This window comes from Leiobunum rupestre, chromosome 4 (assembly GCF_980474605.1).
Source record: "Leiobunum rupestre chromosome 4, qqLeiRupe1.1.hap1, whole genome shotgun sequence".
In the NCBI taxonomy this organism is placed as follows: Eukaryota; Metazoa; Arthropoda; class Arachnida; order Opiliones; family Sclerosomatidae; genus Leiobunum; species Leiobunum rupestre.
This window is the reverse complement of record NC_143387.1, coordinates 39,944,578-39,966,714: the sequence shown is the minus strand read 5'-3', so window position 1 is coordinate 39,966,714 and position 22,137 is coordinate 39,944,578. Positions and strand designations below refer to the sequence as shown.

Genomic DNA, 22,137 nt, shown 5'->3' with positions numbered 1-22,137 from the left:
CAAGGAACTCTGTATTTCTTTTAAAAATTATAGATTCAATATCCTCAGATTTGGCTGAATGTTATTTTCAAAAAAATAGAAAATAGTTTTTTTTCACATTTGGGGGGACAAAAGAGATTATACACTGTCTGCACATTCAAGTTAAATATCGCACTTACGTTTCTTCGTAAGCTAAAGAACCCAAAAAACATGGGGTTCCCAAAGTCACCATACATGCGTGTACTTGTTAAATCCAAAACCTACAAATTCTTTCCTGTACAAATAGAGAAAAATGCAGGAATGGAAAGCCACTTTTCATCACATCACTTTTGTTTTTCTGGAACATGATAGTAACGTCATCCTAAAAATTTCAGAATCAAAGAGATGAGTAAGTACTATCTAACAATTACATTTTTTGTAAGGAGCACAGTTCAATATACACTACACCCCAAAATTTGGCATTAAAGAAGGCAAGAGCTTCAATACTTATAAGGGTCATATTATCTTAAATATCACAACAGAACAAACCCCAACAAAGGGTTAATGAGTAACATAATAAAAATAAAGCTTGAAAACACCCTATAACAGACTAAACAATGTGATCCAAAAAAATGGCAAAACTCAGCATCCTCAATAAAGTATATAGAAATTAAATTATAATCTCTATAACAGACTAAACCACTACCTTGCTAATACAGCGTAACAGGTTAAGGCAGGGACTATGACTTCTTGACTAAAGAAAACCCCTATAAATAACTTTATACACATTTTAATTCTATTAAATTTAGGACCAATATACTTCAATCACAAAACTAACTAACTAACTCAATGTTTCACCTAAAAAGTCCTACATTCTTTACAAAGATCTATTTTTGATTTTTTCGGGTGAGTACCAAAGCATGTCTGATTTTTTAATTTTTTTTGAATACTTTAGACGATACTTAACATTTGTGTCAGAATTATTCTGCAGAAATGAAAATTCGCAGAGGCATTAATTTTTGAAAATTAACCAAAATTCACGTTTTCTAGCGATACTTTTCCGTTTGTGGCATAGTAGGATACAGGAAATTTTCCGTTTGTGGAATTTAGGGTGGGGACAAAGTATACTCTATTTTTTCTTGGTAATATGTTCTCTAGGTCGCGATGCTATACGGCCCACCATGATTAGCAAGAATGGGGTTGGGGTGGCGCCGCATGCCCTCACGAGCATAGCGAACGTGCGTCGCCAACACAATACTTTTTTACACTCGTCTTGTGTTCGGAGATAGGCGCTTTACCAAAATTTCAAGGGGAAAATTGATTTTGGCATTTTTGAAGGCAGCAGCTACCTTGCACTCGCCTGCTTCTTCAGCATGTAAAAAGTTTTACTAATATTTAACTTACGCAAGTTTTAACCATTTCCCCAAATAAAAATTGGACAATGTTTTACTTTTATTGCATATTCTTTTCTTTTAAGTCCTAATTCACCTACAACAATTAAGCCGGCTAATTAATTTTGGCGAAAGATAACACTAAAAAATGTTAATTTTACCAAATTAATATCTCCGCGAGTTTTAGTTTCCACAAAATAATTTTGACACAGAAATGTTAAGTATCGTCTAAAGTATCAAAAAAAAAAAATCAGACATGTGTTGGTATTTTGCCATTTTTTCAATAAAACAAAAGGGGTGGTTAAAAATGCACCAGTATGAAAAACAAAGAACCAAACAAATACATACTACAAAGATGGGTTTCTGTTAAGAAGGTTTCTCTGATTTTGGTAGTGTTGAAGCAGCAATAATTTCCTCAAATGAAGCTTCAAAATGCTGTTTTAATTCAGCATAACTGACCACCAAAACATTTTGTTCATCTCTGGACATCAAGCAAATTTTATCGGGAACCCCAGCATCTAACTGTAAAACCATAATTACCCAAGATAAGATTTTTGTTGGTACATACTATGCTTGGAAAAGCTACAAAGCTTTATTTAAAGATTTTGCTTAAAATTTAAAATTTGCATTAGCACTAGCAATACTGTAAATCCATCAAACTATTAAAGAATAAATGGTACCTTATTGAAACACTGCACAACATGAGCCAAATCTAGCCATGGCCGTCCATCTTCTGTAACTTGATGAAATAAATAATCTCGGAAAAGTTTGAGGAGATAGCGATCACCAGTTTCAGACCAAGTTGGATCCATATTAAATCTATAACAATTTTTCAAATATTATTTCAGAAGAAATTAAAACACTTTGCTATAAAATTTCAACAAAATTAAAAAATTGCATCTTATCAATCATGTCTTTTTAGGTGGATAGAGTAAATTTTATAAATTTGAATGATATCAAAAATTGCATAACAGTTAAAACTGTATTGGTAATATGATATTAGTACCTAAATATAAATCACATATTTGGACAAGAGACGAACTATTTCAATTCTACAACTATTATGGGTTTAGGATAGCTCAGAGTGAATTGGTAGATAATTTTTTTTACTTGGACTATGCTAAAAAAGGAGCTACATAACCTTAGGGGCTTTCTCCCTTCTATTTATTAACAGCATACGACGCATGCTTGGTTTCATACGTTAATTGGAACATGCATATGAGGAAAAATAGCTAATTTTGTGAAGCGCCATCTTCAGCATAGTTCAAGTAAAAATTTCCCCTATTGGCTGCTAACAACTACCAATAATTCATACTAAACTACCAAACTTACTGCAGTATTTACAACATCTTGGAAAATTTAATGTACGGGGCACTCTACCATAACCTAACCTAAATCTATCTTAAACCAAATGCAACCCTAACTCAAACCTAAGCTAAAGAAATAATTTACGAAAAAATATTAGGTTGGAAAAACCAAGCCTTACGCATGTTTGTTTCAAATGTATTCTGACAATGCCATCATTTTTAGCAGCCGCAAATTGCAAGGTCAATTAAAAAATTGATCTTGTACAGAAATCTTAAATGCGATTGAATATTTAATTAAGGTAGGCATTATGAGGGATGGTTTTAAGTTGCAGGGTCAGGGTTTCCCTTAAAAAAATATTATATTTTAATGTTTTTTACTGAAAAATCATATAAGGCACTTCAAAAGTAGAATAAACAGCACCATTGGTATGTGACTCGTTCTTATTGCTTTGTAATATCCATCTGACTTTTGTCCTTTCAGACTAAAGATGGTTTTCACAGGATATTATGGGCCAAAAAACTCACACATGACAAGTTGTTGCTACTTTCACATTTTCTGTGCTTCCTTTTTTTGCATCATAACCAATAATTTTTTAGCATTGACGAATCAGAAAGTGTTCTTATTTTATCAATAAATGTAAACTCACTCAGGTCTTTCATTAATGCAACCAAGTTTCACCATCAATCTGAACAGTCTTCCATTTTCAACCTCCTACCACAGAAAACTTACAATTAGCAAATTTTATTGAAAATTTAAAAAATCCAATTAAAGCACGCTAAATTATAGACCTAACAGCGCCGGATCAAAAAATATAATCAATATTTTAAAATAAATAAATAAAAACTTGTTATTACCTTGGCTAGTTCATTTTCAATCACGTCACTTCTCAGTTGGGCAGCATCCAGTTGAGTGTAAAATCTAGCACCTATCATTGGCATTATGTCATTAATATTACGATTTCTGGTTTGATTGGAAAGCAGGTACCTATCAAATTATAATTTGTAAATATAAATTTATATACCAAATAGAAAAAGGAAAATATTTTCATAAACTAATTTTGGGTGAAAAATATACTAGGTGAGCCTCCCGCAGAACATGTATGTATTGTAAGTTCGGGGAATAGGGTACTCGCAAACAAAGGGAAGAAATGAGCTTGAGGTGGTGTGATACGTAAAGCCAGTGGTTCATTAGCCCCTTTTGTTAGTTCAACGTGTTAAGGGGAAGCACCAAATGGTCCAAGATAAAAAACACTTAAAATAAATTATCAGTTACTTTAAAGGGGTTTTGTCCTAATACCACACTTTACAACTAAAATTTAAAAAATATTTTCCTTTAGCACTTTTTTTTTATAAACTAGAAAAAAACTTGAACTAACAAAATTAGGTTTCTCAGGTCTGCTGAGTAAGACCTAGCAACCAATTCTAATGAAGTTTGCAAATTATCTCTTTGTACAGCGGTCAGAGAATTGCAAGCGAGTGCCAATACAATTTTTCCGAATGCCAGCAAATCTTCTTGCTGTAATTAGAGAAACAAAACAAGAACTTCATTAAAGAAAGTATAAGCAAATTTAAAAACTATAAGTATACAACGATGAACTAAGTCTGTAAATGGTACTCGGATCCCTAAGCTTGTTAACTACAGAGTTACCCCAAGAAAAGAAACCGAAAAGTTGAGACTCAAACTGTCAACTAAAAAGATAAATAATTTTTATTTTTTCAAAAATCTTTGAACTCCGGATTGGTGAGTAAAATAATTGTTGGAAAACAACTGACTAGACATTATTATATAATATTTACAATGGTAAATACTAGCAAATGCCAAAAACACATACTTTATAAATTTATGCTCATTTTTCTTATACGACAATTTAATTCAGGAATGCTCAGTTAGCTAAATGCGATATGAAGGTTAAATAAAGTATTTGTACTTGGAAATGGGATGTCAAAGCCTTGTTCTGTTGATTGCCTTCAAAATTTAAAACATCAAATATTCCACAGCAGTTAAGACGCAACCTAAAAAGATCAAAACAAATTAGCACTTCCAGAAGTGTAGAAGGGGAACAGAATACAGGGTGTCTGCTAAAAGGTATACCGAACAAAGAAATCTGTTTCTACTACGAATATAAAATTTTGTGGTTATTGGACAACAAAAATTTTAATGACCATGAACCATGTCTTCAAAGTTATATGAATCTTTATCTCAATAACTATCAGGTTTAAGAACTTGCTTCCAAATGTAGTAAGTCTATTTTATTACAACAATAGCACAATATGCCAGTAACAACTTATATTATTGACAAACTTAACTTACCTAGATTTTGATGTAATAAGAATTTTCGTTGGATCAAGTGCTCTACATGCCAAGCCAGCTGCATGTATAGCTCGAAGTGCTGAGCTGAGTTGAACAATGTACGCCCAAATTAAACTCTCTGGAAGAAGTCCAGCATGTTGTCGTAGAGCATTTAAGCCTTTAACAGAAAATATTAGTAGGTTACAACTAAAAACGCAGACTAAATAATTTACAATTTAAAGAAACATACTTGATTTGGTTTGGCTGAAAGATGCTTGACTTTCACAATGATTGTACACTGCAGAATTGCTGTACCCATTAATGGGAGATATGCTAACATTATTAAAATACTGATTCATTAATGTATCTGCTCCAGCGTGATAATCATAGACAAAAATTAGGGCTGGAAAAAGTTAAATTGGAAAATTAGTATTTCAGTTTAACTAAGGAAGGAATTTAAAAAAATTCTTTAAGAAAATTTTAACAATTTTTTGAGATTAAGAGCATAATGCTAGATAGTACTTGCTAGGCTTCAATGAAATGTGTGAAAGGATATTTTCTAGACATACCAAATATTTGTTAATCAACAGTATTTGGAATTTGGTTTAAATAGTATAACTGATACTTGTTCAAATGGTTTGATATTTAAATATCAAATAGTTAAGTGTATATTTTTAAAATATACATGCTGATTTCGTGTACCACAACAGTTAGAGTATCAATTATTACAACATGTTGGTAACTTTAAACTTCCAGTAATTATCACCATGTATGTAATATGCTTGGAGATGATGTAATAAATGGATTCTGGGGTGGCAAAATTTTGGGTTTTTAATAGGCAAATTTTTTTTTCTCTATGGTTTCTGTTTTATTCCATTTAATTTCAGACGACTATTATACCGGGTTATGTTCCTATTGACAAACAGTTTTAAAGCCCCTAACATAAGGTGAGTTAGTGTCAAGAGAAAAATTTTCCTTTCTCAGAAAGTGTGCTGCTTTACACATTTATATTTTTAGACAAAACAACTTTTAAGGAAATATTACAAACGCTTTAGATGCATGGCTATTAATATAGAAACTGAAAGTTTTTATGGAGAGGGAAAACTGAAGCACTTAAACTGAAATAATTTTACTCACAATGATCAGAAAATGCTTTGGTGGTGAAGACCTCTCTTAAATGTACTAAATTGGAGTGTTGTATTTTCTTCCATAAGTCGACAACCTGCATGCATTTTGTATTGCTAAGACGAAAACCTGAAAAAATAAAGGTATCTGTATGAGGAAAAGTTATTTTTTGGACTATTTTCTACAAGTAGAATAAAAAGATAGAAATCATAAAAAGGTAGATTTTGATTTCCATTTTGTAAAAACATGCTAGCTTATTCTGAATTAAAACATTTTGAAACCAGATAACTAAGTCAAGTAGGCTGTTCCATGATAGAATAACCTATATGTTTTGTTAAAAAATTACACGATATTCAAAGCATACAAGTACAAAGGTTGCCTCACAGACCTCACTAAATGCTTAGTTGTAAAATTATAGTATGCTCATGAAAAAGTATAACAACTATTCCTTAACTATGCAATTTTGGAAATCAATAGAATTAAATTGAAATATACCAATGGGTCTGCTTTATAATAACAGTTAATTTAAAATCATGATGTAGTCTCTGAAAATGCAGTCATTTAATTAACTATGAGGGAAATGGTTTTTCATCTAGCATTTAATATCTTTGATAATTAAATGGTTTTTCATCTAGCATTTAATATCTTTGATAATTAAATGGTTTTTCATCTAGCATTTAATATACTTGATAATTAAATGGTTTTTCATCTAGCATTTAATATACTTGATAATTAAATGGTTTTTCATCTAGCATTTAATATACTTGATAATTAAATGGTTTTTCATCTAGCATTTAATATACTTGATAATTGAATGGTTTTTCCTCTAGCATTTAATATACTTTATAATTAAATGGTTTTTCATCTAGCATTTAATATACTTGATAATTAAATCCCTTACCAAAAAATAAGTTGGGTTTCAGTTTGTATTTAGTTTATATACACATTATTAGTTGATATTGAGTTGGTATTAAGTAGGCTCAAGTTGTCAGCATATTTCAAGTTACTATTAAAGGGGTAATAAGTTGTTATTCAGTTGGTAGGAAAATACTGCTTTTGCTAAGTTTATAATTAGTTGGTTTTTAGTAGTCAGGAAACTACAATATTTTTAAGTTGGTTTTTAGATGTTTCCCTAGTAGGATTTAAGTTGCTTTTAAGTAGTTAAATGTAAATGTTGATTCTGGTTTAGTTGGAAATAAGTTGATGAATAAAGAGGATTTAAGTTATTTTTAAGTAGGCATTTGTCCCAAATACAAACTGAAAACCAAGTTGATATACAAGTTGTCCTAAGTGGTTTTTAGCCAACTTATTTTTTGGTAAGGGATGGTTTTTCATCTAGCATTTAATATACTTGATAATTAACTGGCTTTTCCTCTAACAGGTAATATACTTGATAATTAAATGGTTTTTTCATCTAGAATTTAATATACTTGATAATTAATGGCTTTTCATCTAGCATTTAATATACTTGATAATTAAATGGTTTTTCATCTAGCATTTAATATACTTGATAATTAAATGGCTTTTCATCTAGCATTTAATTACTTGATAATTAACTGGCTTTTCATCTAGCATTTAATATACTTGATAATTAATTGCTTTTCATCTAGCATTTAATATACTTGATAATTAAATGGTTTTTTCATCTAGCATTTAATATACTTGATAATTAAATGGTTTTTCATCTAGCATTTAATATACTTGATAATTAAATGGTTTTTCATCTAGCATTTAATATACTTGATAATTAAATGGTTTTTCATCTAGCATTTAATATACTTGATAATTAAATGGTTTTCCATCTAGCATTTAATATACTTGATAATTAAATGGTTTTTCATCTAGCATTTAATATACTTGATAGTTAAATGGCTTTTCATCTAGCATTTAATATAATTGATAATTAAATGGTTTTTCATCTAGCATTTAATATACTTGATAATTAAATGGTTTTTTCATCTAGCATTTAATATACTTGATAATTAACTGGCTTTTCATCTAACAGTTAATATACTTTATAATTAAATGGTTTTTTGATCTAGAATTTAATATACTTGATAATTAAATGGTTTTTCATCTAGCATTTAATATACTTGATAATTAAATGGTTTTTCATCTAGCATTTAATATACTTGATAATTAAATGGTTTTTCATCTAGCATTTAATATACTTGATAATTAAATGGTTTTCATCTAGCATTTAATATAATTGATAATTAAATGGTTTTTCATCTAGCATTTAATATACTTGATGATTAAATGGCTTTTCATCTAGCATTTAATATACTTGATAATTAAATGGTTTTTCATCTAGCATTTAATATACTTGATAATTAAATGGTTTTCATCTAGCATTTAATATAATTGAAAATTAAATGGTTTTTCATCTAGCATTTAATATACTTGATAATTAAATGGTTTTCATCTAGCAGTTAACATACTTGATAATATATTAAATTGCTTTTCATATGGCATTTAATATACCTGGTAATTAAATTTCTTTTCCTCTAGAATTTAATATATTTGGAAATTAAATTGCTTTTCCTCTAGAATTTAATATATTTGGTAATTAAATTGCTTTTCCTCTAGAATTTAATATATTTGGTAATTAAATTTCTTTTCCTCTAGATTTAATATATTTGGAAATTAAATTGCTTTTCCTCTAGAATTTAATATATTTGGTAATTAAATTGCTTTTCCTCTAGAATTTAATATATTTGGTAATTAAATTGCTTTTCCTCTAGAATTTAATATACTTGATAATTAAATGGTTTTACATCTAGCATTTAATATACTTGATAATTAAATGGTTTTTTCATCTAGCATTTAAAATACTTGATAATTAACTGGCTTTTCATCTAACAGTTAATATACTTTATAATTAAATGGTTTTTTCATCTAGAATTTAATATACTTGATAATTAAATGGTTTTTCATCTAGCATTTAATATACTTGATGATTAAATGGCTTTTCATCTAGCATTTAATATACTTGATAATTAAATGGTTTTTCATCTAGCATTTAATATACTTGATAATTAAATGGTTTTCATCTAGCATTTAATATAATTGATAATTAAATGGTTTTTCATCTAGCATTTAATATACTTGATAATTAAATGGTTTTCATCTAGCAGTTAACATACTTGATAATATATTAAATTGCTTTTCATATGGCATTTAGTATACCTGGTAAATAAATTTCTTTTCCTCTAGAATTTAATATATTTGGTAATTAAATTGCTTTTCCTCTAGAATTTAATATATTTGGTAATTAAATTGCTTTTCCTCTAGATTTAATATATTTGGAAATTAAATTGCTTTTCCTCTAGAATTTAATATATTTGGTAATTAAATTGCTTTTCCTCTAGAATTTAATATATTTGGTAATTAAATTGCTTTTCCTCTAGAATTTAATATACTTGATAATTAAATGGTTTTTCATCTAGCATTTAATATACTTGATAATTAAATGGTTTTTTCATCTAGCATTTAAAATACTTGATAATTAACTGGCTTTTCATCTAACAGTTAATATACTTTATAATTAAATGGTTTTTTCATCTAGAATTTAATATACTTGATAATTAAATGGTTTTTCATCTAGCATTTAATATACTTGATGATTAAATGGCTTTTCATCTAGCATTTAATATACTTGATAATTAAATGGTTTTTCATCTAGCATTTAATATACTTGATAATTAAATGGTTTTCATCTAGCATTTAATATAATTGATAATTAAATGGTTTTTCATCTAGCATTTAATATACTTGATAATTAAATGGTTTTCATCTAGCAGTTAACATACTTGATAATATATTAAATTGCTTTTCATATGGCATTTAGTATACCTGGTAATTAAATTTCTTTTCCTCTAGAATTTAATATATTTGGAAATTAAATTGCTTTTCCTCTAGAATTTAATATATTTGGTAATTAAATTGCTTTTCCTCTAGAATTTAATATATTTGGTAATTAAATTGCTTTTCCTCTAGAATTTAATATATTTGGTAATTAAATTGCTTTTAATCTTTGTCAACCTATGAAACCAAAATGGCAAATAATTTTAAGAAATTGTGCTTAATTAATTACCATGAACTCTTCTTAAACAGTAATGAATCCCAGACTTTATGTTAGTTGCTTTGTATACTGATGTTGAAAATCCAAAAGTAGTTGATTTTGTTGAGCCACCAGTTGGAAAATTTTCCAAAGGACATAAGTTTTGGAAATTATCAATTTCAGTGGGAATATCTAAAGAGAAAGAAAAATTAAGGTTCTTGGCATTGGTTTCACGGGTGATCAAGCTAGACTACTTGCATGGATACCAACCTTAATCAGCTAGTCTAAGACCCAAGACACCACCTAGTGTTCGTACATGGTCAAAATTAAGTCGGGGTCGGGGATAAGCTATCCCTGAAAAAAATAAGTAGGGGTCGGGGGTTTTCGGGGTCTGGGTCGGGGTTAAGCTATCCCCGAAAAAAAAATAGTTCTGATCAGGTAAGGCCACCGCCGAAAAACATAATACTGGCTTATTAATAACTAAAAGAACCAAATAATTTTGTAGAAGAAGGTTTATAGTAAAAAAAATTACCAAATAAATAAGCTCCTTTCCAATTCCAAAAATTAACCCGAAACCACTCAACCCCGACTTTATTTTCTATCTTCGGTACTGGGGTCGGGGTCGGGGTCGGGGTCCCCGTACGAACACTAACACTACCTTATCCCTAAGTCATCGAGCGACTTTTTAAGCCATTAATTCAGGTAGCCATGGTACAATGCGTAGGAGGGTGGTGGTAAGCCCTTCATGCCACGCGAGCCAGCTATTACAGTTAACTTCAAAAAGTTGTATAGCCAGACTCCAGAAAAACCCATTCAAATTATCTTTAAAGCTACTCTCTCATTGGATAAAATAGGTGGTTTCTCTTAGCCTATTCTGGAATTTCAGAGTAGGGTAAGGAGAGCCAAGTTGGGGGTTAACAAAAATGCATTCCTGTGAACTCTGGATAAGCAGATAATTTTATCAGTTAACTTGTCTTTATTCCTGTTTTTGAGGAGGAGTAGAAAAATTAGCCCTAAGCGCATAGTTTATGGGGAAGAGTAAGACTCATCCATAGAATAGGTGAATATAACGTTTTAGGGTAAAATAATACACTTTTAGTTCGAGAACAAAAGCAGAGATCGTAAAATCGCTAAGGAGATGTGAAACTCGTTTCCTACACCCGAAAAGGGGGGATGGTACCAAGCGACTGCAGAGCCAGTTTCGCGATTGCGGCCGGAGGAGAAAATATTTATTTTCCTTTAAGTTGTCGTCGGCAATGTGTCGCTGGAGGAGTTTTTTCGACCTTTTTGTTGAAAGCAAAGAAGATTACAAGTAATTATGTAGATATATTTTAACAACTATAATGGCTCCAATTAAATGTGCAGTTGCTAATTGTTCCAACGTGAAAAGTAACACTTCTGGTTCTTTTTTCAAATTTCCTAAAGACGAAAGAAGGTACGAAATCGTAAATTTGTATTTAAGCCTTTGTTTCCATTTGTAAGAGGGGCTAGTGGCAAAACTAATGTTTTCTCGTTTTAATTAGATCGAAACAATGGATTGAAATTTTAAATCGTAGAGATTTATTTAAGAAATCTCCTAAACAGTTGTACGATGGCTATAAAGTGTGTGCCAAGCATTTTGCCGAGAATCAATTTATGAACTCGGAAAGGAGAAATAAACTTGTCCCTCATGCGTTTCCATGTTTATTTCCTAGTAAACTTTGTAGCCTTTCAGAAATAGGGATTATTACACCTAAAATTCAGGAATACCAAAGTAACTACACTTACGTTACCTAATGTATTATTTTAAAATTATTAAACTATTTTAATTTATTAAATTTTAGATTCAAGGAGCGTCTTTTCCCCAGTCGAAAATATTGATAAAAATATTCAACATTCTCGCACGAAGATACTTTCATCTCGTTTAAAACTTACAGCATCGAAAACTGCTGATCAAATTACTAGACCCAGCACAAAATTTATGGATTTCCTCAACAACGCCAGTATAAAATTTTATAATGTCTTTCCAAAAATATTTCATATGAAAAGCATTAAGGAACGAATATTTCGTAATTTAAACGCAGAAATAACCATATTAAGTTGGTTTCAACCGAAAGAAGATAAATGCTCTATTCTCCTAGACTACGTTATAAAATATTTTATAAGGTTTAGTATATTTGCTGCCTTAAAAAAAATTACGGATACAATACAATCTAACAAGAAACAGGAACGTTTAGATAGGAAAGCTACGAAAGTCGGCCATAGTGCAAATCAATAAGCAATAATTAAAGGTACTTAGTTATCTAGTATTAAATTACTATTTTTATACTAGACTGTCATTAAAAATTTCACTAGTTAAAAATGTTCCTATTTTGAAGTCATTTTAAGAAACTAAATTGTGATATAACCATTTTGCTATAATTGTGATAAAGTATGGAAGCTAAAATCACTGTTCCTATTTAGTGATAGTTTGTGATAAATGTTATTGGCAAAGCCATTTAAAGTTCAAACTAGATAAGTTCCTAGGAAAATGCTCAAAATATTGTTAGTTTTTAACTTTTTGGAATAAAGGAAATTTTTAAAAATTACTATTTGGTTTTGAATATTACTCTTATTTAAATTAAAATATAAAGTAATGTTTTTTATTTAATGTTTGATGATAACTTAAACAATTATAGAGTAATTCCCACTAAGTACCATTTTTTTTAAAGTAACCTAGTTCCAATAGCGTATTTTTCTCGACGAATCTTGACCAAGTTCAACCAAAATTCGGTTCTTTAAAATTCGCACCAAAGCCATCTCCCTTGACACCAGGATCGCTACGAGCGCGGAGGGGGGAAAGAAAAAAAAACCTGTTCGTTTCTCTAGCATTAGCGGTATAGCAAGTTTCACATCTCCTTAGCGATTTTACGATCTCTGACAAAAGCCACCAAATAAATAAATAGGATGCTAATTGGAACTGTACAAAACTTTATAGAATGTGAATACTTTTCGCCTGTTCTCAGACTAAAGGTGTACTCTTTTAACCATAACACAAAGTATTCGCCTGTTTGGTGGCTGAGAATTACTCTACAGGATTTTAGGGCCCCTCTTTCTACTCCTATTAGTGGGGGTTGGGTAGTTGGGTCAGGCTTAGCCAAATGTGGTGTAAGGAGAGTAAACTGATAAAATCTTGGCTTATCTACTAAAATGGCCACAGGCAGTTTTCATTTTAGAAAACCATTTTTATCCCGACTCAAACTATTCACCACCACAGAATCGGTGTAAAATGATGTCATAGGGTTACTCTTCTTACCCTACTCCAAAATCAAGTGATAAGTATCCACCTATTGGCACAATAGGTACAGCCACGGGATAAAGTAGGGATGTGCCTACTTGCAAGATTATAGGGATAAAATTATCCGCTTACAATGATGATAATAGAACATAAGAAAATAAAACATCACTAACCTGGATATTTATCAGGATTTGGTTGAGCCATAGTTAAATTTAATCTATGCAAGAGATCCTGAATTTCATAAAAATTTCATTAGTAAATTAAGTTGAAAATAATAATAATAATAATAATAATAATAATAATAAATAGATTTATTAGGAACATCTTTTAAGTAGCTTACAATACTTTTTATGAAAAGAGTCCTGGGTGTACTTCCGTAATTACATTAAATTAACACCAACAATAAAAATCAAAGCAAAAATGATAGAATTTCGGTTTAAAAGTTAAGAATAAAATCCCAAAATCCAACCTAAAGACAATTTTTAAGCATAGGAGCCATTAGATTTAACACTTATGGATTTAAATTTTTTATAAATTTTCTCAATATAAAAATTTCCAGTCATCCTTCTAGTGTCAATACTATGGGGTGGATTCCCAAACCATTCTTGCACATATTGAGGAGAGTTTCTATGTTTGACATTATACATAAATAATAGAAGATTCTGCCAATATTGGAAGGCCCGGGGTTGAATGTAAGATATTTTTTGGCCTCTGTTTGGGAGGAATATTTAGGCATTTTTGCAATTAATTTTTAAGCAATATTTAAAACCTTTTGAACTCTATTTAAGTCAGCCTTTTTGGCTGCCCCGTAGAAAATAATCCCGTAGTCAAGTATGGGCCGGATCATAGAATTGAAGATTAATCTTAACGAGTCAAAAGGTAAATAGTTTTGTATAGTCGGTTTTTGGCTTTGTTGACGATGTATTGGGTGTGCTTAACGCAGTTCAAGCTTACCTCTATCCACACCCCGAGGTACTTAAATCCTTTAGTTCGTTTTATGGTGCCTGAGCATATAGTTTGTATATTATTTGTAGGAGCTGCAGCAGCCTTACTTGGGGAGAAAATCATGAATTCAGTTTTATTTTTGTTTAGGAAGAGGCCCTTCGTGACTAGTTTTTTATTTAAGTTGTCAAAACTTGTCTATATTTTCAAAAGGAAACCATGTGGTCTATTTGAAATACAGAAGGGATTTTAAAAATGTTGACATTGACCCCTTATATTTGAGCCCAGTGTACCTTGACCAAGACTATATATAAAAATAAGAGGATTTATTTGTTTTGTAGATAGTAAAAATTTTCTTTAGTGGAAAATTTTTAACTACTGTAATTTTGCGTAAATAGGTAGCACAAGAGAAAATATATATGGTAATCAATAAATCAGGCACCATATCACCAGATCACTAAAGCACATTAGGTGGTATAAGGAAAAGTAAAGTTTTGAAAAACCAAACAAAAATATTAATACATTTTCCTATCATGAAATTCATATTTAAAATTGACATGATCTTCTGGTATAGGTAAGTTTTCACAATGACAGTACACAAGTAGATAAACCCCAACCATAATTTGTTTTTAACTTTTAGCATTATATAAGCCAAGTTTTATCTAACTGCAATTACTTTTTACAGCCAGGAACATGTTCTTGGATTAATTAGAATTTTTAAACATTTTAACAGCAAATTATATAAATACAAGAACACCAAAAATCTTACCAATCTCAACTCGTCAGGCAAAAAGAATGATGGTGCATTAGCTTTCGGTTTCATGTGTTCAATATGAGATGGATTTCCAGGGTAGATACGATAGTCAGGTAAAATTAGTGATGAATTATTCTCCACATGATTGTTCTCTTCAGAAGTATAAAAGTAAGTTGTTCCAGCAAAAGACTCCTGAAAAAAAAAAAAAACACACGCAAACCTCTGAAAACTAACCTTATACAATAGTGAAAGGAATTAAGGCAAATTTAATTGAAACTTTCGATTAAACTCCCAGTAGCGCAAACAAGGTAAAAGAAACTTAACAAGACTAACCTGATACAAAGGGCCGAAGGAAAACCCGTATGATTCACTTTTAGACATGGATGAAGAACTAGCTTTCGAATTTTGAAAAGAATTAACAGGAGAAATATTCTTCCTGTTACAAAGTGGTGAATTTTCCGGTGAAAGACTGGGACTATTGAGATGAGTAGGTTGGTTTTTCATAAGACCAAATGATTGATTATGTTCTAAAATAGAAAAAAAAAATTAAGTAGATGTTTTTTACTCTCGCTAGTGCCGAAAATAAAGGGCCTGAAGATAATGGGCCCCAGAGAAATTGGATACGTCAATGCTGAGAGAAAAAGCCAAAATCTAATTTTACACATGTTTTTCAAAGATTTTGGTTTTCTAAGTATACACTAACTAAACTACACTAACTTATTGGCGAAGATGCATTTGATGTAAAAGATGTTTGTTGCTACACTATTTATTCCTGCTTTTTAGTAAGGTAATCAGTGTAAATAGGAAATAAAAATGTGTTGTCTGCTATATAAATTTTTAATGAAGTTTTCTTCAGAGCATTTAGGTTAAACACTAAAATCATCTTGGAAAATATCTTTTATCTTTAGCTCTACAATAAAAGCCCTGGAGAAGCAAATAATATCATAATAAAGAGTGTATAACAACTATTAGCAATAATAATCAAAAAAATATGTAAAAAAATTTGAGAAATTACTCAGGACAAATGTAAAAATGCTAGATGATTCTTATTAATAATTTAAATAAATTAACTTGTTTGACTGAATGATTCTCTCAAAACAAAATGAACTGAAAAACCAAACTGTACTGTTAAATGGAATAATTTTATGGATCCGACCATCAACACAATTAAAAAAAAATACATTTGTCACTGAGATAGTATTTCGAACGAAGTATTTTTTAATTATAAATAAGAATATTTAAAAATTAAACAACGAAACTGATGACAATTAATTACCTGTTCCAAGCCTTCCAAATGGTGTGCTTGCAGCCAAATTAGATGTAGAATTGTACTGGGAAATTGGACTGCTCATAGAATGGGTTGAGCGGCTGGTATTTACAGACACTGGCATATATTCAATGCCTGTCACAGGAGTCTGCAATTGATTTACAATAAATATTAATTTGATGTTTTTTTACAAGCAAAGTCCATCACAACAGGCATGGAAAAATAGTACAAAATCTCCATATTTACACAAGATATCAAGATAAAAAAAGATAACACATTTTTGATAAAACTGATGGTTGAGAAACTGGCATATTTTGACATAAAAGTGTTAGGTGAATTTACAGAAGCAACATACTGGTAATTCCTATACACATTATTTCTTATGCCCAGGGTAGCTTTCAGGTTGACCAGGGAAAGGCTTTGAAAATGTTATAGGAAAAATTGGAATTTTAGAGGCAAATTATAGGAAATAAAATAGGCAAATTATAGGAAACTAAATACGTGAATTATAGGAAAATATAGGACACTAAATAGGAAAATATAGGAAAAATAATAAGGTAATTATTGCATATCAGTATACTTTGCATTGAATCACCTAGAACATAGATAATTTTTTATACACTGCTTTCAAGATTTAGTTCGAAAGTGGCAGTGTTTTCATTAGATCTTTCATTTTCAGAAGACCGTGAAATTTAAGGAAAATAGGTGATAATAAAGGAATTTATATAGGAAATATAAGAACTCTGGTCACCCTGAGTATTTCCGCACAGATATTACTGAATTTGATTTTTTTTTATCAAAACAGTGTTTGTTGTATGAAAAATATTCTTTATAATTCTTAACATTGATTACTACAATTATTTACTTTTCCTAGCATAATTTAATATGGGAAAAAGCTAGACCTTAGTTTGATAACCATTATTATTTTATATAGGTAACATAAAATTGGGGTAAATTGATAATTATTAGTTTAAATATTGTTTCAAATGACCATAAGAATACTCACGGGTATTTTCCTATTTCCATCTATACTTAAAGATGATATTGCAGATGAAACATCTTCCGATGTTGCTAAAGTTTTTGAATTTTCATTGGAATTTGAATGTGAACCAGCCTTAAATGTGTAAAAAAAATTAGATTAAGATATCTTAAGCAATCAGATTATTTATAAAACAAGAAATATGACAAGATAAGCAATACATTGAATTTCTTAAATAAGCTATTTCGACCTAAGACAAAGGTCGTGACTCTCTAGAACACATTGCCAAATCTTAGAAGTGACCCTTTGATGTCGCCATTTCATGTGAGCTTTCATGGACCTCAAGAAAATTTTACTAAGATTTAATTTCAATGATATTTTTTTCTACAAATATTTTGTCAAAGCTGATTAAAATTTACATTTTATCTAGACCTAAAAATGTTGTTCTAACATAATCATGAATCAAAATAATTGTATACTGCTGAGAGATGCGAAAGGTAAAAATTTTGAATTATGAATTTCATCAAATCTTTAATTTAGAAAATCCACCCAGAGTACAAATGGGACTTTTAAAAATGCGGAATATGAGTTAATTTTGGGGTTTATTTGTCCAATACTAATATATCATACCACCTTTAGATTATTCGATGTTCACAGTTTACACTAGTGAAATGTATTCATTATTTTATAGATAAAACTACAACCTGTTGCACAGATAACTTAACCTTAATTTTTATGAGCGACACAAAAAAATCTTCATGTATGTCAATATGTTGTTTAACAATTTATTAAAAAATTAATATTCTAAATGATTTCTGAAATTGATTATATCTTAATGGGATAATAACATCATAGCACAAGTAAAAATTAACTTAAATGTTTGAAATGATTGAATTGGTAGGCATGGTACAACAATGGTAACCTGGACCTCTATTTCTCTATATTATTGAAAAAGATGGGAACGCTAGCATGTACTTTTCTAAAAATCTATAATAGCACGATGCAAACAAAGGCATTACTATTTTTGAACAGTTTTGTATCATAATCGATTAATCATATTAAGAATTAAGATATCTCTATATAAGATATTGTCTTTCAAATTTTTTTTATAATTTTGTGGAATACTTATTGTCAATATTTACTAAAGTTTTTAAATATTTTAAATATATTATTCTACAGAACTAAATAAATGTATTTATTTATACTCAGGGAGAATGAATATGTCGAGATTATTTTTAGCGTTTCTCCAATTCCACCCGTTGGGGCCCCCGGTATGCTCCTCCGCTTTAATAAAATCAAATAATACTGCAATCTCATTGGTTCTTAAAAATTACGTTTCTCGCCGCGATTAACGTTGCGACGAGGACGCAAAAAATAAGACCGCCTCCTTTTTTCCTCCCCCCCTTTGCGTGACGGGGTTAGGGCCTCAACGTGTCCGTCGATAGTCTTGACATATTCATTCTCCCTGAGTATAAATAAATACATTCTTGGTACTACCCGAGGGCAAAAGTCAGAAAATCTAAATAAAACGTATTTGAGATAAGAAAATTGTTTTAAATTTAATAAGGCTTGGCGAATAGCACTTTTAGCCTACCGAGACATATACCAAAAACCCAAAAATTTCCGAATTGAATACCGAGACAAATAATAGTTTTTGAAGCAAATTCCGAATAGTTAGTCTAAATGCAACTACTACCTTATCGAATATTCCTTGAATAGGCCAGCATATTTGTTGTATAATAAGCCAAATATTCGTCAAATGGGGAGGTGGGAAAAAGAGTATACTTTCAAATATTTACCGAATAATAGAAATGTTATTCGATATTTGATCAAATACCAAAAGAGGTGTGAAACAAATATCGAGACTGCTATTTGTCTCGATATTCAGCCAAAACCTTCAGTTAATTTGGTATTTTTAATTTAATTTGATTTTAATTCTTAAAATCTAATTAAATTAAAAATAGTTAGAAAAAATTAAGTAATGAGTCAGCCTAATGTATACTCAAGGATTATTATTAAGAATTTCAATCAAAAGTCACATATCTTAGCTGAGTTCAGGTAGCAATAGCTAAAATAATAATAATACATGATTTTGTAGTGAAGAATGGATTTCAAAGAGTTTAGTATTTCAAACAAGAATTATCCAGAAATTGGAGATGGCATAAGCTCTTTCTGTGTTCATTTGATCTCACAACTTGAATTAAATTAATTTTTCACAGAGAAGCTTTGAAAACCAAGGATACACCCTTATTAAAATAATAAACACTTTGAAATTTATTTTGTACTACAAAATCATATTTTCAATATTAACAAAATTTTCAACCGACGGTATAGTAATATTTCAAATGTAGTCAAAACTGTTTATTTTAGTAAATGTTAACAATATAGGTTAAGATAGTTTAATTCTTTGAATTTCAAAAGAGCAAAATTTTTATAGTTTTTGAAAAAAATTCAATTTAATACAAAAATTTAAAACATCCGAAGACTTTAAACAGTGTACCACGGTTCCTATATTACTGAATTTACGCCACTGAATTTTTACACAAATGAACTATCAGATTAATTTATGGTTATGCTTCTTCAAAATAACAAAAAATCTTACATTTATGTACATCTGAAGCTTTGACTCTGGAGGTAATCCTGATGAGGCGTAGGAATGAAATAAATTTTCTTCCATACGTGGTATTTGTGATTCTGTAATGCAATATGTAATAAAAATTTGTGAACTGAATTCTACTTAATGGTTATGTAACACTTTTATTGTCATTATAACCAGTAAAGAGATTCAAAGAAATTCGTCATAATTCAGAATTTTACAGAATCAGAGATGATCCTGAACCCAATGTCTTGTCTGAGCATAAGCCTCTAGATAAACCTAAAATAATATTATGCATGTGTAAAACTATGAGGTGGGGGCGTCATTCTAGTTCATTACAGCAACCCTGGATTATTAATATGAGCTTAAGAGCTATGCCTTTGTTTCGGCATTCTTACACATCTCTCAAGGAAAATTCATAAGGTAGATGGTATTACAAGAAAATATTAATAAGATTTTCAGTTTAGACTTGAGACATAATTGTTCAAAACAAAGCGGTAATCATACAATCGAGCTGTAAAATGCCCATCACACAGAATAAGCTTGTATAAAATTTTTTGAGGAATGCTAAAAAGGGTGAGTGCAACATGCAGTGGTAAGTATATATTATTAATTCAGGAAACAATGATCGTAGCATTTTCCCCATATCGTTTGAGGATTAACTTATAGTAAACTCACAATAAGGCTCAAATCTGTGATGAGACTATACTACTATGGAGAAAAGCGTTAACTTTAACAATTATGCTTGTTATATAAAGACAACCTGTGAGAAACACATCCTATCTAAATTGACAATATCCTTTATGGTAACCCTTCAATTTTGTAAGCATCTACAATATAAAAATTAAAGCATCAAAAGTGGTGTTTGGGGAAAATTTAAGGGCCACACTAGTGTTTGGAAAAAATTAGGTAGAAAATCAAGTAGTTCGATCCTCCTCTTCCATTATAGCCAATCCACCCAATCACATTCTAGGAGTTTACCAGCTCTATTGCTGAGCTTGAGCAGTAAACTAGAAAAATACACATCCTTTCTACATAGCATGTAAGCAACAGGGGTGGAGAGGTGTGTACCTTTGAACTAGTTTGCCCCATTTTCTTATAACTAATTTTTAATGAACTTTACTCTTCCATATAGCTTTATTGTTGATTGAACTCTTATAGACATTATTTTTTCTAAAGCCTGGCTTACAGCAAGGGTGTTGTGCACATTTTACATACCATGAGCCTCCTACTAAGGGTATTAACGAGGTGGAACATTTAGAGGTTATTAAAATTTTTATTTGACCTCTGTTGAAAAATCATTAGGCCTAATTAACGTAATATCACAAAACAACAATAAATAAATTTTCAATACCCATACTTTATTTAAAAGTTGATAACAATATAATGCTAATATAAACTTTTAACTGTATATTTAGTGCTAGTTGTTGAATCGCAATCTTTCAAAAATATAATATTACCAGATTTTTCTTGTCTGGGAAAAACATCAACATCGTTGCATGTAGTTGTGTGTAAAAATTGGCATTCGTCCCCAAAGAAACAAGATCCTGAGATAAAATAAAAATAATTACACAAGTATTAAAGATGTCTGGATTGATGTTACTCAACAATAACTGGCACTGACTTATGAAACACTAATTTTAAAAATATAAAGGAAATTAAACAGAAACATTATTTAATGGATCTTATTTTTTAGCAAATATAAGGTTCATTTTTCGCCAGGGGAAATGAGAACATTATAAAAACGTACCTGTGTTAAGAAAGTATCGACAAACCAAGGCCTTTTTTGACCCTCCAGTAGCAATGTTCATAATGGTAATCAGAGGCAAACACAAACATTGATCAGGCTATCACATTTTATTTTAATTATAAGTGATCTAATTTTGTACTAAGGCTTAATCAGTTACAATATTGTGACAACTAGGCTTAAAACGCTAAAACCTTAAATCCTCAGAAAAAACCCTGTTTGTTGTCTCTGGCGTCTGCACTCTGTAGCAGCTGATGAGGCTGAAGCCTGGGACAGGGTTGCCAGCGCTATCTTACAAATATTGCTATTTGTAACTTCTAAATGTATAAGCAGTCATTTAAAGAAAACAGTCTGTGAACATCACACTCTTACACTTAACCAGCACGCATTTCTAGTGCATGGCTTAAACTGTCTAATACCGACTCTAGAATTGATGCTGAAAATAGTGAAATAAAAGAGGAA

The 22,137-nt window shown here is 30.2% G+C and overlaps 1 protein-coding gene across 2 annotated transcripts; it reads right to left on the bottom strand.

Annotated features, from left to right (window-relative positions):
* Positions 1 to 20: 20 nt before the first annotated feature.
* PAN3 (Poly(A) specific ribonuclease subunit PAN3) lies at positions 21 to 22,029 on the bottom strand. 2 transcript variants are annotated; one of them, XM_090171357.1, is made up of 19 exons: positions 21,679 to 22,029; positions 21,389 to 21,475; positions 19,935 to 20,026; positions 17,360 to 17,467; positions 16,363 to 16,501; positions 15,420 to 15,613; positions 15,102 to 15,275; positions 13,564 to 13,621; positions 10,168 to 10,326; positions 6,084 to 6,200; positions 5,197 to 5,349; positions 4,968 to 5,124; positions 4,585 to 4,669; positions 4,033 to 4,172; positions 3,512 to 3,641; positions 3,304 to 3,368; positions 2,030 to 2,168; positions 1,698 to 1,871; positions 21 to 340 (listed from the first exon to the last, which is right to left on the bottom strand). In XM_090171357.1, the coding sequence occupies exons 1-18, from the start codon at positions 21,737 to 21,739 to the stop codon at positions 1,716 to 1,718; spliced, it is 2,214 nt and encodes a 737-aa protein (XP_090027483.1). In that variant the 5' UTR covers positions 21,740 to 22,029; the 3' UTR covers positions 21 to 340; positions 1,698 to 1,715. The 2 variants fall into 2 exon arrangements, with proteins under 2 accessions (XP_090027483.1, XP_090027482.1); XM_090171356.1 differs by having other exon boundaries at positions 15,102 to 15,278; positions 21,679 to 22,028.
* Positions 22,030 to 22,137: the final 108 nt, after the last annotated feature.